General features: G+C 40.2%; 1 protein-coding gene across 7 annotated transcripts in view; it reads left to right on the forward strand.

Annotated features, from left to right (window-relative positions):
- LRP1B (LDL receptor related protein 1B) overlaps window positions 1–13465 on the forward strand; it is a 738176-nt gene that overhangs the window by 354998 nt on the left and 369713 nt on the right. For all 7 annotated transcript variants that reach the window (XR_008577717.1, XM_054830556.1, XM_054830557.1 and 4 more), the window contains 2 exons: window positions 10277–10396; window positions 11767–11895. Coding sequence is in view for 6 of the 7 variants with exons in the window: in XM_054830556.1 (XP_054686531.1) it covers window positions 10277–10396; window positions 11767–11895 (249 nt within the window). In the remaining variant the exon portion in view is untranslated. The remainder of the gene's footprint in view (window positions 1–10276; window positions 10397–11766; window positions 11896–13465) is intronic.

Raw genomic sequence — 13465 nt, forward strand, 5'->3', positions numbered from 1 at the left:
TGAATAGCATCAAGGATGGAGGCTCCACAACCTCTCTGGGCAACCTGCTCCTGTGTTGCACCACCCTCACAGTGAAAAAGTGTTTTCTTATGTTCAGATGGAAATCCCAGAAAGACTTTTGGTGAGAGGGGTATAGGGTTCGTACCTCTGGATTGTGAATAATTAAAGACAGGCCTTAGTGCAAGGACAACCCAGGAGAAGGGGACCTGCCTCATCAGGGACAGACTTCTCAACCGTATTTAGATTCCCAGAGCTCTCCTTGAGAAGCTGCCTAACATCCTTTACCTCCCCAAAACATTACTGAACTTTTTTCACACCAGAGCCTGCTCTGCCTCTGCCACCAAATTACGTTTTTTTCTCCTCGGGCACTGAAATGCAATTTACTTATAAGGCTGAGAAATCATAAGCTAACTCTGTAAATGCATTTTATATGACTAGGTCCAGACTACTAATAAGCCCAGGTGGTCTGTTCTTGTTGACTGCCAGTCCTCTCTGTAGTTTATCCATTCTGCCAGTCTTTGTCACCATTCACAAACTTTATTAGTCACTACTTTCACTTCTGGATTATGAATGAACACATTCAGTATTGTCAGGCTTCATATCTCATTAGACACACTTAATTTAATGATGATTCTCTGTAACTCAGTGAACCTGCTTCAGTGTGTATTCAATACTGTGAAAATACCTAAAATAGTAAACTGATTTATATAAATTTAAACAAATGTGTGTTCTTCTCATATAAAGGATATCTATTCTTTTAAATCTATATCTTGTATCCAGATTAATAACCAGGTAAGTGACTCTCTTTAGTCATGAAATCATTTACCCAGTTCAGATTTTCCCATGTGGACTTCTCTTCAGCTTGTGCTTATGCTTGTGTATGGCAGCCAAGGTATAACTAAAATAGCAAAAGGTCAAAATAATGATCCATTTCCACTGGTGAAGCTAATATTTTACTACATGCCTGCTACCTGCTGATCTCATCTTTTCAAGTGTTTTGTGATGCTATGGTTGAAGAACACCACATAAAACAAATTGTTTTGAAGCTCAGCCAAATATTGTAGGTCAAGATTTAGGCAGGAAGAAATTTCAATAGTACATCCTTGAAAAATAAATTTATCCATGAACATGGTAGGGAGATGCTGTTAGGTAATATTTGGAAGATGAGTATGCTCAGATCCGAAAAGGAGTGCTGACTGGAGTATGGATTTGGAAGATTTGATTTGCTTATTTAAGCTTTGTTCTTCTTTCTGACTTCATTATATTGGAAATGACAAAGGAAAAAAAAAAAAAAAAAAAGAAATCTGTCTTCTTAAAATAATATCTTGTTAATCAAAACCAGCCTGAACTTACTCAGTAAGACGTTCCCATTTTCACTGAACAATAATCACAGTAAGACACGTCTGGTTTTGAGCAAACTGACAAGTGCATTAAACAAGATGTGTAATTTTCTTGTAATCATGAAATAGACAAATACATTTTAATGACTATTTAAAATAATATATTAAGTTGTACAGCAACTGATTGCCAACACATAGACAGTGATGTGTAGAAAGATCCAATAGAGCGTTGAGACACATCAGGTAGAATTTATGAAGTACAATCCACGTACCACAGTGCTCGGAAGTGCTTACCTTGAGCAGACACCTTTCCAATTTCAAGGAAAAATTTCTGCATCGCTTGATGTTTACAAACCAAGGTCTCCCAGTGTGGAGACATCTACTGATGGGGATGAGCTCTGATACAGTATAGTTAAGACTTTTTCTTTATAAATGATAACTAATATGACAAATGCCTGTGCTTAGCTTTTACATCACGGCTTTGTCCTTAGAGCACTTGCTTAGGAGGCGTGACCCAGGATTACCCAGGTGTGCCTTCAGCCTCAAGGGTACGCACGCCTCACCCCATCAGCCGTTCCCAATAGGATGCACCAGTCACTACGTCTTAGGTGATATGTGAGGTGTTCTCACGTTGAATCAATACTGTTAGGAAAAATGGAGTTTTACGGGCTCAGAGAATGCACACTAGAGTCTGACTCTCTTGCCTGATGATGGTAGTAATAGCAAAGGGTGGAAATACAGCAATATGTTGATACATTTTATCCAGTAACTATTTTATGAAAGAATATTCAGGAGCAGCCTGGTACACAGGGCAAAGCACCATTCTCAAACATCATTTCTCTCTTTATGTCCTGGATATATTACTGTAACACCCTAGCCTTAGGAACGGATTTTGCACTCTGGAGTTTAAGCAAATGGAGTTACCTACCAGTAGTCCAGGCTTAGACATCTATCTCTGTGAAGGAAAAGGATTGCAGTTATACCCAGGACTTACAATTTGCTCTAACTTGCTATAGGCAGTTCAGGATGCAGGGCTGTTCAGTTGTCATCCTGGGTGTTGTTACCCTGTGTGTGCATTATATAGAAATCCTGTACTGCCTAACAGATCTCTGGGGCTAGGCAGGTGGAGGCTGGCTTGCAGACCCTAACTGTAAAAGTCTCAGTCTTTACAAGATCTAACTTTTAGCTAATTCTTCTAAATGGATGGTTTATTTTAGCAACTAGTAAAAAACAACTTTAGTCCTGTATTTTCTCAAGGCTCCTGGCTGGGAGTCAGGAAGCAGCAGTGACTCAGCTGGTGCCCAGATGCAGAGGCTGCAGCTTGACCTGTGTCGCCCATGGGAAACACAAAATAGGTGGAGGAAATGTTCATCTTAGCCCTTGTCTAAGGGCAAACAGGAATCTTTCTTCTAGCCAAAGGTGGTGTTCCACTTCTCACCCAGCTGTTTGAGTGTAATGGGGCACATCTGCCATATATTGCATGGGCTTTTTTTCAATTCGACTCCTCCTGCTTCTCTGCTGAACTTTGACTGAGGTCACCCGTAGTGGGAGTATGAGGTTATGAATCTGATCTCTGATTTCCATATCTCTTTTTCAGTAGTATATCCACCATAAGAGAGTTGTGGGCTGAGGTGTGTGACAAAGATGATTACATTTTTGTCTTTTTTTTCTTTTATGGTACGATAGTAAAAACTAATAAAATGACCAACAAATGTAAGATAAAACCAGGCTGCATTATTTAATCCAACAATTGAGTTCTATCAATCAAGCTACCCTTTTCTGTCAGAGAAGCAAACCATAGAGCTTTATATTGTGCATATAACATCAACAATAACAAACAAACAAAAAACTTCAGTTAGATTACATTAAAGAGTCTAATCTGTAAAAGATTTGTACTTCAAAACTCGGAAAATGAACTAGAAAAGAAAAATAAGGCTTACAGCATATGTGTGATAAGAATAGTCTAGACATAAGTGTATGAATATTGAATCACAAAAACTGAACGAATAACACAGTGATAAGATCAAATAAATTCATGAAACACAAAGCTGCCAAAAAGAATACGAATATTTAAGAGAAATACGAATATGTATGGAATACAATTAGAAGACTAGTTCAGTAACAAGCTCCCCTAAGTTTTCCTTTGGGTATGTTCCGGAGACAAGGAAGGAAGGATTAATCTTAGTTCCATAATGAAAAATGATGTTTTAGCCTAAGATAGTGTGTTGCTTGAGGAATATAGTAGTAGAAGGAACCTCCTGGGTCACGAATGCAGTTTCTGGTATTTCAGGGGCCTTTCCATATGCTGTCTTTTGTGAACCTGTCATGATCCATGTCAAAAGCTTTTATTTATTTTCTGTCCCTGCTGTTCCCATTCAAAGAGGAGTTCCAGAACCTGATTACGGTAATAGCTAGGAACCTTCTCATTTTCAGCCAGAATTTATTAATGGGCAATTTATACCCATTTGTACTTCTGCCAATAGCCCTTTAGCTTAAATTGTCTCTCCCTGCTGTTGATCCTCTGATATATTTATAGACAGCAGTCATAATTCCTCTTCGTTTTCGTCTCTGTGTTGGGTTTTGTGTGGCAAGGTTTTGGTAGCGGGGGGGCTACAGGGGTGGCTTCTGTGAGAAGTTGCTAGAAGCTTCCCCTGTGTCTGATAGAGCCAATGCCAGCCCGCTCCAAGATGGATCCGCCCCTGGCCAAGGCCAAGCCAATCAGCGCCTCTGTGATAACATATTTAAGAAGGAAAACAAAAGAGTTAAAGAAGCTTTTGCAGCCGGAGAGAGGAGTGAGAAGATGTAAGAAACTCTGCAGACACCAAGGTCAGTGCAGATGGAGGGGGAGGAGGTGCTCCAGACACCAGAGCAAAGATCCCCCTGCAGCCCGTGGTGAAAACCATGGTGAGGCAGGCTGTCCCATGGAGGAAGGATGAGGGGGTGTAGAGATCCCACCTGCAGCCCGCGGAGGACCCCACGCCGGAGCAGGTGGAGGCACCTGAAGGAGGCTGTGGCCCGTGGGAAGCCCACGCTGGAGCAAGTTCCGGGCCGGACCGGTAGACCCGTGAAGAGGGGAGCCCATGCCAGGGCAGGTTTGCTGGCAGGACTTCTGACCCTGTGGGAGAGACCCCACGCTGGAGCAGTTTGCTCCTGAAGGTCTGCACCCTGTGGGAGAGACTACGCTGGAGCGGTTCGTGAAGGACTGTAGCCCGTGGGAGAGACTCCATGTTGGAGCAGGGGAATGTTGAGAGGAGTCCTCCCCCTTGAGGACAAAGAAGTGGCAGAGACAATGTGTGCTGAACTGACCGCAACCCCCATTCCCTGCCCCCTTGTGCCGCTGAGGGGGGAGGAGGTTGAAGCCGGGAGTGAAGTTGAGCCCGAGAAGATGGGAGGGGTGGGGGGAGGTGTTTTAAGACTTGATTGTATTTTCTCATTCCTCTACTCTGTTTTGCCTAGTAATAAATTAGGTGAATCTCCTCTCTACATTCAGTCTGTTTTGCTCGTGACGGTAATTAGTGAGTGATCTCCCCCTGTCCTTATCTCGACCCAGGCCTTTTGTTAGACTTCTCCTCTCCCATCCCGCTGGGGGAGGGGTGAGTGAGCGGCCGCGTGGCACCCAGCTACCGGCTGGGCCTAAACCACGACAGTCTCCCAGCACTAATCAACACAAAAACTTGCAGTCTCCCCTCAGATTGCAGCTCTCCATCCCCCTGCTAATCCCTGAGGCCATTCTCTGATCCTGCTCAAATCTGAGTTTATCTTCCAGATATTCATCGGGGTGGGCACAACCACAAACAGCTGCATCCTGGAAGAAAAGGACTCACGAGCATCCTGGGCCTTGATATCAACGCTTTCCCTACGGGAAGTACTTATCCCAGTGCTCTCAGCAATGCATTTCCTTTTTTCCCAGGCGACGTTGCGCTGTTAGCTCATAGTCATTCTCTGATGAACTCTTGGAAAAGGATCCGTTGTTGTTTCAAATTGTGAAGGCCCAAACTGACAGCACAAGCTCTGTTATTATTCCTTAGGCATACTATCTTGCCCTTTGAACTATTAAACTTCAGCAAATTTATTTTACTTGCTCTACCTCTGTATCATTGATGATTATCAACATCATGTGATCAGTAAATTTTAATTTACAGAGTACTGTAAAGTTGTCTATACTTGCCATATATTGTCTTTACAAAAAGAGCAGTACAGGAATTTATATATTACAGATATACTTATGAAACATAATGGGGAACCCACTATCGCCAAAGGGCCTTATTGTCATCAGAAATAATGGCATCTAAATGCATTTCACTGGGTGGGAATCTAGTCCTCTTTCATCCTCTCAGGAAAGACAAAGCCAACTGACATATCTTCATAAATCCACTCTATTGCTTGACAATCCCTAAGAGCCAAACAATTTTCCAGCGTTAAGAAACTGCAAACTGAATTGCTTTTCTTGATAGCAGAAACAGCCAGAACATCTAAGCTTGAGATCCTAGTGTGAACCTCTTGTGAACCTCATGTCAGCTCAAGAGGAACTGACAAAAAGGATAGTCAGATCAATTGGTTAATCCTTTCATTAGAAAGCCATTGAAAAGATGATAGTTATTTATATCATTCATCTTGGATGAACTATGATAAACAGTGTATTTCCCTGAACGCAGAAGAAATAAATGGAGACAGGATTTTATTACTATGAAGTCATGTGGGAGCAGTTTGTCCAAGAAGCTTACAGCTCCTCTGAGCCATTGTCGAAGGGACATGAGATCGGCAGCATCTTTGCCTGATTGACTGCTCTCCTATGGGACTAGATACCCGGGAGTTAGAGGAATATGAAAGTCGGGAAGCGTAAGAGTGACATGGGCGTCTTTGAGAAAGCAGGGTGGCTTTTGTGGTAGAGCTGGAGCACAGCTTTAGAGAGGCTCGTTCATGGGGATGTAGGGAAGAAAAAAAATGCTGCCCTTCATGCCCTTCATGTCTCCTGTGGAAGAAAGAAAACACTGAACAAAATGACCTAAATCAGAGCTGGATGAATTGTCAGTACTCCCTGGACTTGGAGAAAATAGATCATCCTAAAGGCACTCACAACTACTTCTGCTACCCTGTATTTCTGCAAATCTCACAGCTTGCTCCACAGCTCCATGTCTTGAAATGTGGGTCTCCTTGTGAGCTATAAAGCTCTCTCCTCTTGCTTTCCCTCAGTCCAACTTCTTCCTTTAAATCTAGCAGCAGAAATACCATGTTTTGACAAATTCAGAGGTTTCTGTAGCTGTGATAAAAGTGGAAAGCTCAGTGATGCTCATTCTTCACTGCCTGTGTACTTTGTAAACCAATTCACGTTGAGAAAGGGAGACCAAAGTGTGTGTAGAATTTTACTCTGATCCCAAAGCAAAGTAGGATGAACAAGAAATGAGGGTCCCTGGCTTTTGTCTCTTGAAATTTCCTATCTGGAGCATTAAAAATATCAGTGTTCACTGTTTCATGATTTTTCTTTGCCTCCTCGCCTCTTCCCAAGAAGCCTGTTACAAATCTAACCTAACCATAAATGTATACACTGTCTTCCATAGCATGTCCTTCAATACTTCAAACATTTCCAGAGGCAAACTCCATTTTCTTCCAAAGGTTTTCAGGATCGCTTACTTAAAATAAAGAAAGCAATATAGCGAGTACAATAGAAAATACTTTTTCTATCTTACTACTTATTTTTCTATTTATTAAGGGCATCTGACAATGCTCTTAATAACATGCTTTAACTTTTCGTCAGCCCTGAACTGGTCAGGCAGTTGAGCTAGATGATCTTTGTAGGTCCCTTCCAACTCAATTTTCCTTTCCTTTCCTTTCCTTTCCTTTCCTTTCCTTTCCTTTCCTTTCCTTTCCTTTCCTTTCCTTTCCTTTCCTTTCCTTTCCTTTCCTTTCCTTTCCTTTTTCCTTTCCTTTTTCCTTTCCTTTTTCCTTTCCTTTTTCCTTTCCTTTTTCCTTTCCTTTTTCCTTTCCTTTTTCCTTTCCTTTTTCCTTTCCTTTTTCCTTTCCTTCGTCTCGTCTCTTCTTCTCTGTTCTAATTTGCTTACACTCAACATTGTTGTAGTATTCACAGAATGGTAGGGGTTGGAAAGGACCTCTAGAGCTCATCTAGTCCAACCCCCCTGCTAAAGCAGGATCACCTAGAGCATGTTGCACAGAATTGCATGCAGGTGGTATTTTGTACTTTTCTGCTTGTGGATTCCGCTGGCAGGTTTAGCAGATCAGCAATGGAACAATTTTTTTCTGGGACACAAAGGTGTCTCTCACACAGGCGGTGAGGAAGCTCTTCACTGGAGCTGTGGATGGAGGCAAATTATGGTTGTAATAATCTAATGGATAATTTAGTGGGGGGGACATGTTAGTTTGAAGTCAGAAACCTATGGCGGTCAGCTGCGCTTCTTGCATGGATTTGTGGGAGTGTCTGGTGTGTTTGAAGAATTCCCGTCTGGCTGCCTGGCCAGCCGTCTCCCTCCAGGGAAGCTGGGAAAAGTAGTTTCAGTGTAAAACTTGAGGAAAGTGATAGGTTGCTTCTCTTCATAGCTAGATAAAATTTTGAGAGATAAAATTTTGTGAGATAAAATTTTGTTTTTCTCACGGGTCAAGTTTTAAATTTCTCAAACCATTATTGACAGTGGACCATGAAACATGTATTTTGAGAAAACAAATTTGAAATGAATTCATTAATTGTTCAATATTCACAACCAAGTGAATGTAAGGACTTGAATAAAGTATTAGTGGAATACCTCCTCAGAGAAGCCCTTTCTAAAAGCATAGCAGATGGGATGAGGACACCATCAAAGTTGTGAGAGACAGTGTAAAAATAAAAAAGTGTGGAAAGAATGAGGGTTGAGATGTGTGACGAAGTATTTTTTGGCAGAGGTGGTCTATCCACAGCACTTCAGTTACACTTACTGTAAGGAAAATGCAACCGCTTTGTTGTTAAAAGCCACCCACATGATACTGCAATGATTTAAAATCAGTGAAATGCAAGTTTCAGTGCAAAATATGAGCAGATGATAGACTGTTTTTATTAATTTTCCCTTAACGGATCTCACTTGCCAATTTATTGTTGCTGTTCTCCAGCAGCCTTTATGGGCTGTGTGCGAGTCTCGCTATTCTGTTTTAAGCTGCTGGCTGTCTGCATCCATTATGGAAAGAGTGCAAACAAGCCAAGTCCCGTTTGTGAGTCAAATAGTTATCATCCGGTAAAAGCTCCTGGCTGTATAGCATCAGACAAATATTTGAGGAAGGAAATTACAGGTTGTAAAGGATGGTTGATCCATGTTTGCTTAGAAAATGAAATGTATATGTTGATTTTGTTCAGATAGAAATATTAAATAAACAGATACCACCTAATCAGCCTTGGTTCCAGCTCCACACCTCGGCGTGCAGTCCCATTTCAGGTTACCTTTGGGGAAGTTTCCAGGTTTGCATTCTGCATGGGATTTGTTCTTGGAAAGGTGTAATAGATTTAAGGACTGGACTAGGGACAAGAAACGAACAAAGCAAGGTACAGCCAAAAAATGAATTATCTTCCTATTCACAAGGGCACAAAAGGCAGAGAAATAATGCACAAACCACTTGGAAAATGGGCAGATTTAGATGGTTGATGGTTTATCAGCCTCTAGTCAGTCTGTAGATTGTGCGGATTACAGAATTCTAGGAAACGCCCTGCGATAATTGTGTGAAACCTCTTTGTTTTTACAATAGTTGCATTATAGTAAGTAGTAACTTTGGGTGCCAGCCACATCCACTTTTCCCCAAAAATTTCACCTTTATTTTGACACTGGCAGACGTTCCAGAATTGAAGCTCAGATGTTCATGAAGAAGGGCTCAGATGCTCATGCAGACTCTTCTTCATATCCATTTTCATTCTACTCCCAAGTAGAACTCGATGAATAATGATCAGACAGATTAAAACTGCCCACATATTAAAATACAGATTTCTTTTCTTCGTTAGGACATACCCAGTTACTTAAAGCCAGCCCTGTAACAGAACCTTTCTCTGTCCATTTGCGGTTATTTTCTGACCCAGCTGCACATAAGTTTGAAAAATACCTTCAGATCAACTCCGTAAGCTGTTTTCCTTGCCCCTTTTCTTATTTTCCTGGAGGGAAAAATGTTGTTGTCCATTAAAATACTATTTTTTTGATCGGCAAAAGTATTGATACTTGTCATACAGCTTGAGGCTGAGAAGTGTTTGAGGGTTTTTTGTCTGTTTTCATGCTGTTTCATGCTGGACAACATTACAGTGTATATTTCTACAATATTTCTTCTGATTGTTAGCATCATGCCTTGTGCCGATGGTATGTATTTAAGGTATAGATTCTGTGCAGGACTTCAGTAGTAATGACGTATATAATGTCCACTGTTTATCCAGCATTACGTGTCCAATGTTAAATTATTGAGCCAGAATATATTCCCATTGATTGCTGTGAAGGTTATATGTGTATCAGTAAATCAAAAAAAGCTTTAAAAAGATAGAAAATCAATTGATATGAGGAATAAGACAGACATAGATGTTGAAACCTTTCTCATAACCTTGGCTGGTTTTTATAACTATAATCTAACTGTGTGAGCTTTGGTGTTTGGGTTGTTTTGGGTTTTTTCCAAATCATTGCTTTGACTGAAAATGACTGATGTGCAAAAAATGGATGTCTAAGCAGAGCAAGAGTACACCTTGACAGTGAGCAACTTCTGATAGAAATAAAATGCTGGTTTCTGTTTATTAACTTGCTGAAATGCAATTTTCAAAGCAAGCATTTTGCAACAATTGTTTTATTTCCGAAACCAGCTAACATAAATGGTAGTGTTTCCTTCCTGAGACATACACTTACACATATATGTAAAAGTTTCTAAAGTATGCAATTTAGGAATAATAGAAATATTTAGTAACATTTTGCTCTGACTACTATTATTTACAGAATTGCTACCTGAATGCCAACAGAGGAATTGCCAGCACAAATGTGCCATTACCAGGAATGGCACCAGGTGTTACTGCGGAGATGGATACGAAACAAGCAGTGATGGAAGAAGCTGCACAGGTAAACAAGAAACACCTTGGAACATTGACGCCCAGGTTTCCCATGGGTTCCCTGAGGGCTGTGAGGTGCAGTGCGGCGGCGGTGGGCTGCCTCTGCCCAACAGCAGGCTGGTGAGCACAGCAGCTTCCTCACCCACCTTCAGAGGTCTTCCTCAGGGAATGAGCGTGGGCTTGTGGAGCAGGCAATGGGAAAGAGACCCCTCCAAAATGAGAGTCAGGGTCTCCCTGCTGACTCCTTGGTGCTCCTGTGCCCCAGCAGTAGCTGTTCTTAAATTACTGGATGGAAAGCATCCTCGACCAGAGGAGATGGAGAGTGTTTCCCCTGCTCGGAAAAGCTTCCAGCTCATTTGTGCAAGCAGCTTTCCAGACCTCATGACCGGGAGACCCTGTAAAACTTGCAGTGTTTCGCCTCATGCCCATAAAGTCGCACCTAGATTAGAATTTGATCAATGAACACTCCCAGATCATACAACTTAGCTGGGAATGTTATTTCGGTGTAATTAATTGTATTCTGAAATTGGTGTTCTTTTCTGGTTTTGAAATATATGACTTCTTAATTCTCTATCCAGGTATTTGTTTCATGTTTTATTTCTCCTCTTTCTATAATCATATTGGAGTTCTGTTGCCTTATGTATGTGCTCACTACCAATCACTCCTCTCTACAAGTAATAGTGCTAAGCCAGATTCTTCATAAATGCAATTTATTATAAGTTCTTTTGCTCTATGGTTGTCATGTTTTGTGATTAAAAATATATCTGAGGAAATAATTTCAACAGCAGGTGTTTTTAAAATGTCAATTTATTACTTAAACCCTCAAACCACTGTTAAATAGCATATCTTGATTTTATGGTATTATGCCTATATACCCTAGTTGAGAAAATTGTTCTTTATATTTATTAGAGAAATATATAGTTTTCGATGTAGTGGATGATGGTTTAATGTAGAAGTTGTGACAGTTCGTTTAAGGAACTCTAAGACATTGCCAGCATAAATAGGTCGAGAAGGATAATCAATTATTTCCTCTCTTGAAATGTTGCTTCATTCATCAACCCTGATAACTAGTGGTTCTCCAGTGCTAAGAGCCCAAATGTCTCCCTCACATGATGTAGACATTGGATGCTACTTAAAAAAAAATGAAGGTTTTATTTTTCAAAATTAATAGCTATTAAACTTGAGAACTCCTTGCCTTCTATTTGGTTACTGGAGAAATTTCAACAGCCAACATCTGCGACAGGTCGTGGCTTGAGAAGGGGAAAACATAAAGCATCATACCGTAATGACTTAATGACTTAAACTTTTCTCTTAGAATTCTGATTTTTTGATGATTTTTTTTCCTAATCCTTAAAGAAGATCTCATTAATGTCCCTTTAGATTTGAATGAATGTAATATGTATGGAAGCTGTAGCCAGATGTGTGTAAATACAGACGGATCATACACTTGCAGCTGTGTGGATGGTTATGTACTTCAGCCTGATAACAAATCCTGTAAGGCCAAAAATGGTAAGTTTTAACATCTTTTTACCTTAATGAAAGTATTTTGTGTTTTGGTCCTATCTAGAGGATACATATGGAAAGAAAGACAGAAACACAGAACAGATGGACTTTCCTTAGTCTACTACAAAGAGCCACACAACAATCCTAGAAAAACTTTTCACATATTACAACAATACTCCCAGGGAAATATTAGAAGTTATTATATAGTTATTATTAATTAAAGTGAAATACTCAATTCAGCCAAGATTAGAACAGTTCCCAGTTTCCCTGTTCATAAATAAATCAAAGATTTTCCTCACACAAAGAAAATAGGCTGTGTACTCTGGGAAGAAAACGTAGATAGTAAGAAAGCAGGAAATGATTGTGAGGTAATTGTACCCTTAGGATAAAAAAAGACATGAAATCGCTTTGTCCTTGCAATATCCCAAGAGGTGAATTTCGTGATATACATATTCACGCTAGGCTTTTTGTTGCCTAGTTCATGTTTTCATTAGTAATAATGAATTGGGTATTGGAGGAAATTAGTGAATTGTGTTTAGTGAAGCGATATTGTACACACTATTTTCTTACTCAGCATATTGAATTAACAATGCTTTTATATTAAAAAACCCAAAAAGTTCCTTAATCAATTATTCAACATCCGTAGTGATTCAACATCCAAGTATAAAACTGTGTTATATATTTTTTGAGTCTTCCTTTTTGTGGTTATTTTGCCATCAGAAAATAGGAAGGTCTACTGGTTTTTTGAGGCTTCCTCACGTAAAGTGCATTGCTAAATGTTCTGACCTGAGCACCAGGAAGAGTTACAGAGGTTTTTTACTGCTTGTACCAAGTTTTGTATTGATCCGCATAACATAGCCGAGCAATTTTTTAAAAATCTACAGCGAAGTATTGTGAGATAAGAAAGTCCATACAAAGTAAAAAATATTCTAATATTTTTCTTCCTCCACTACATGAAAATCAATAATGCAATTCTAGGTCAGGAGATCTTCACGGTGCCAGTACTGGGCTTGAGATGAGCTTTGGCTGTCCCTTCTTAGATCCAGCAGACTGTAACAACCGAGCATTGTAGTGAGCTGTCAGTGTCTTGATGAAATGCATCAGATTAACAGAGAACTACTCCTCTGTATTTCTGAATATTTCACCATGTTTATTTTACAGTAGCTTTTACCTTTTCTGTTATTTTCAGAAAGGACTCACTGCTCATTAATCAGGGAAATCACTGCCAGACAGTACAAATCAAGATCATAGCGCTGCGAAGAAATGAGTGTTGCTCATTACATTGGGTTTTTTGTGTAAACACACCTTTTCCTTGAATTAATACTGGATTCAATTATCGATATGATGAATATTTGGGTCAAAAACTTCATATAACACAGAGGTCAAAAAGACGTCTGGCACAGTCATGAAGGTGCTTTTATTGCAGAGCTCTGCAAGAGTTGCAATGACTTGTAATAGCTTATGTTGCTTCGCTGGGCCTGGCTTACGGTGTGGAAAATAATGACATTTCCATGTACCATCAGGTCGCTTTCCTACACCCTTACCGTTACATTCGTAGTTCACCGATCATACAAGC

This window comes from Grus americana, chromosome 6 (assembly GCF_028858705.1).
Source record: "Grus americana isolate bGruAme1 chromosome 6, bGruAme1.mat, whole genome shotgun sequence".
Classification (NCBI taxonomy): Eukaryota; Metazoa; Chordata; class Aves; order Gruiformes; family Gruidae; genus Grus; species Grus americana.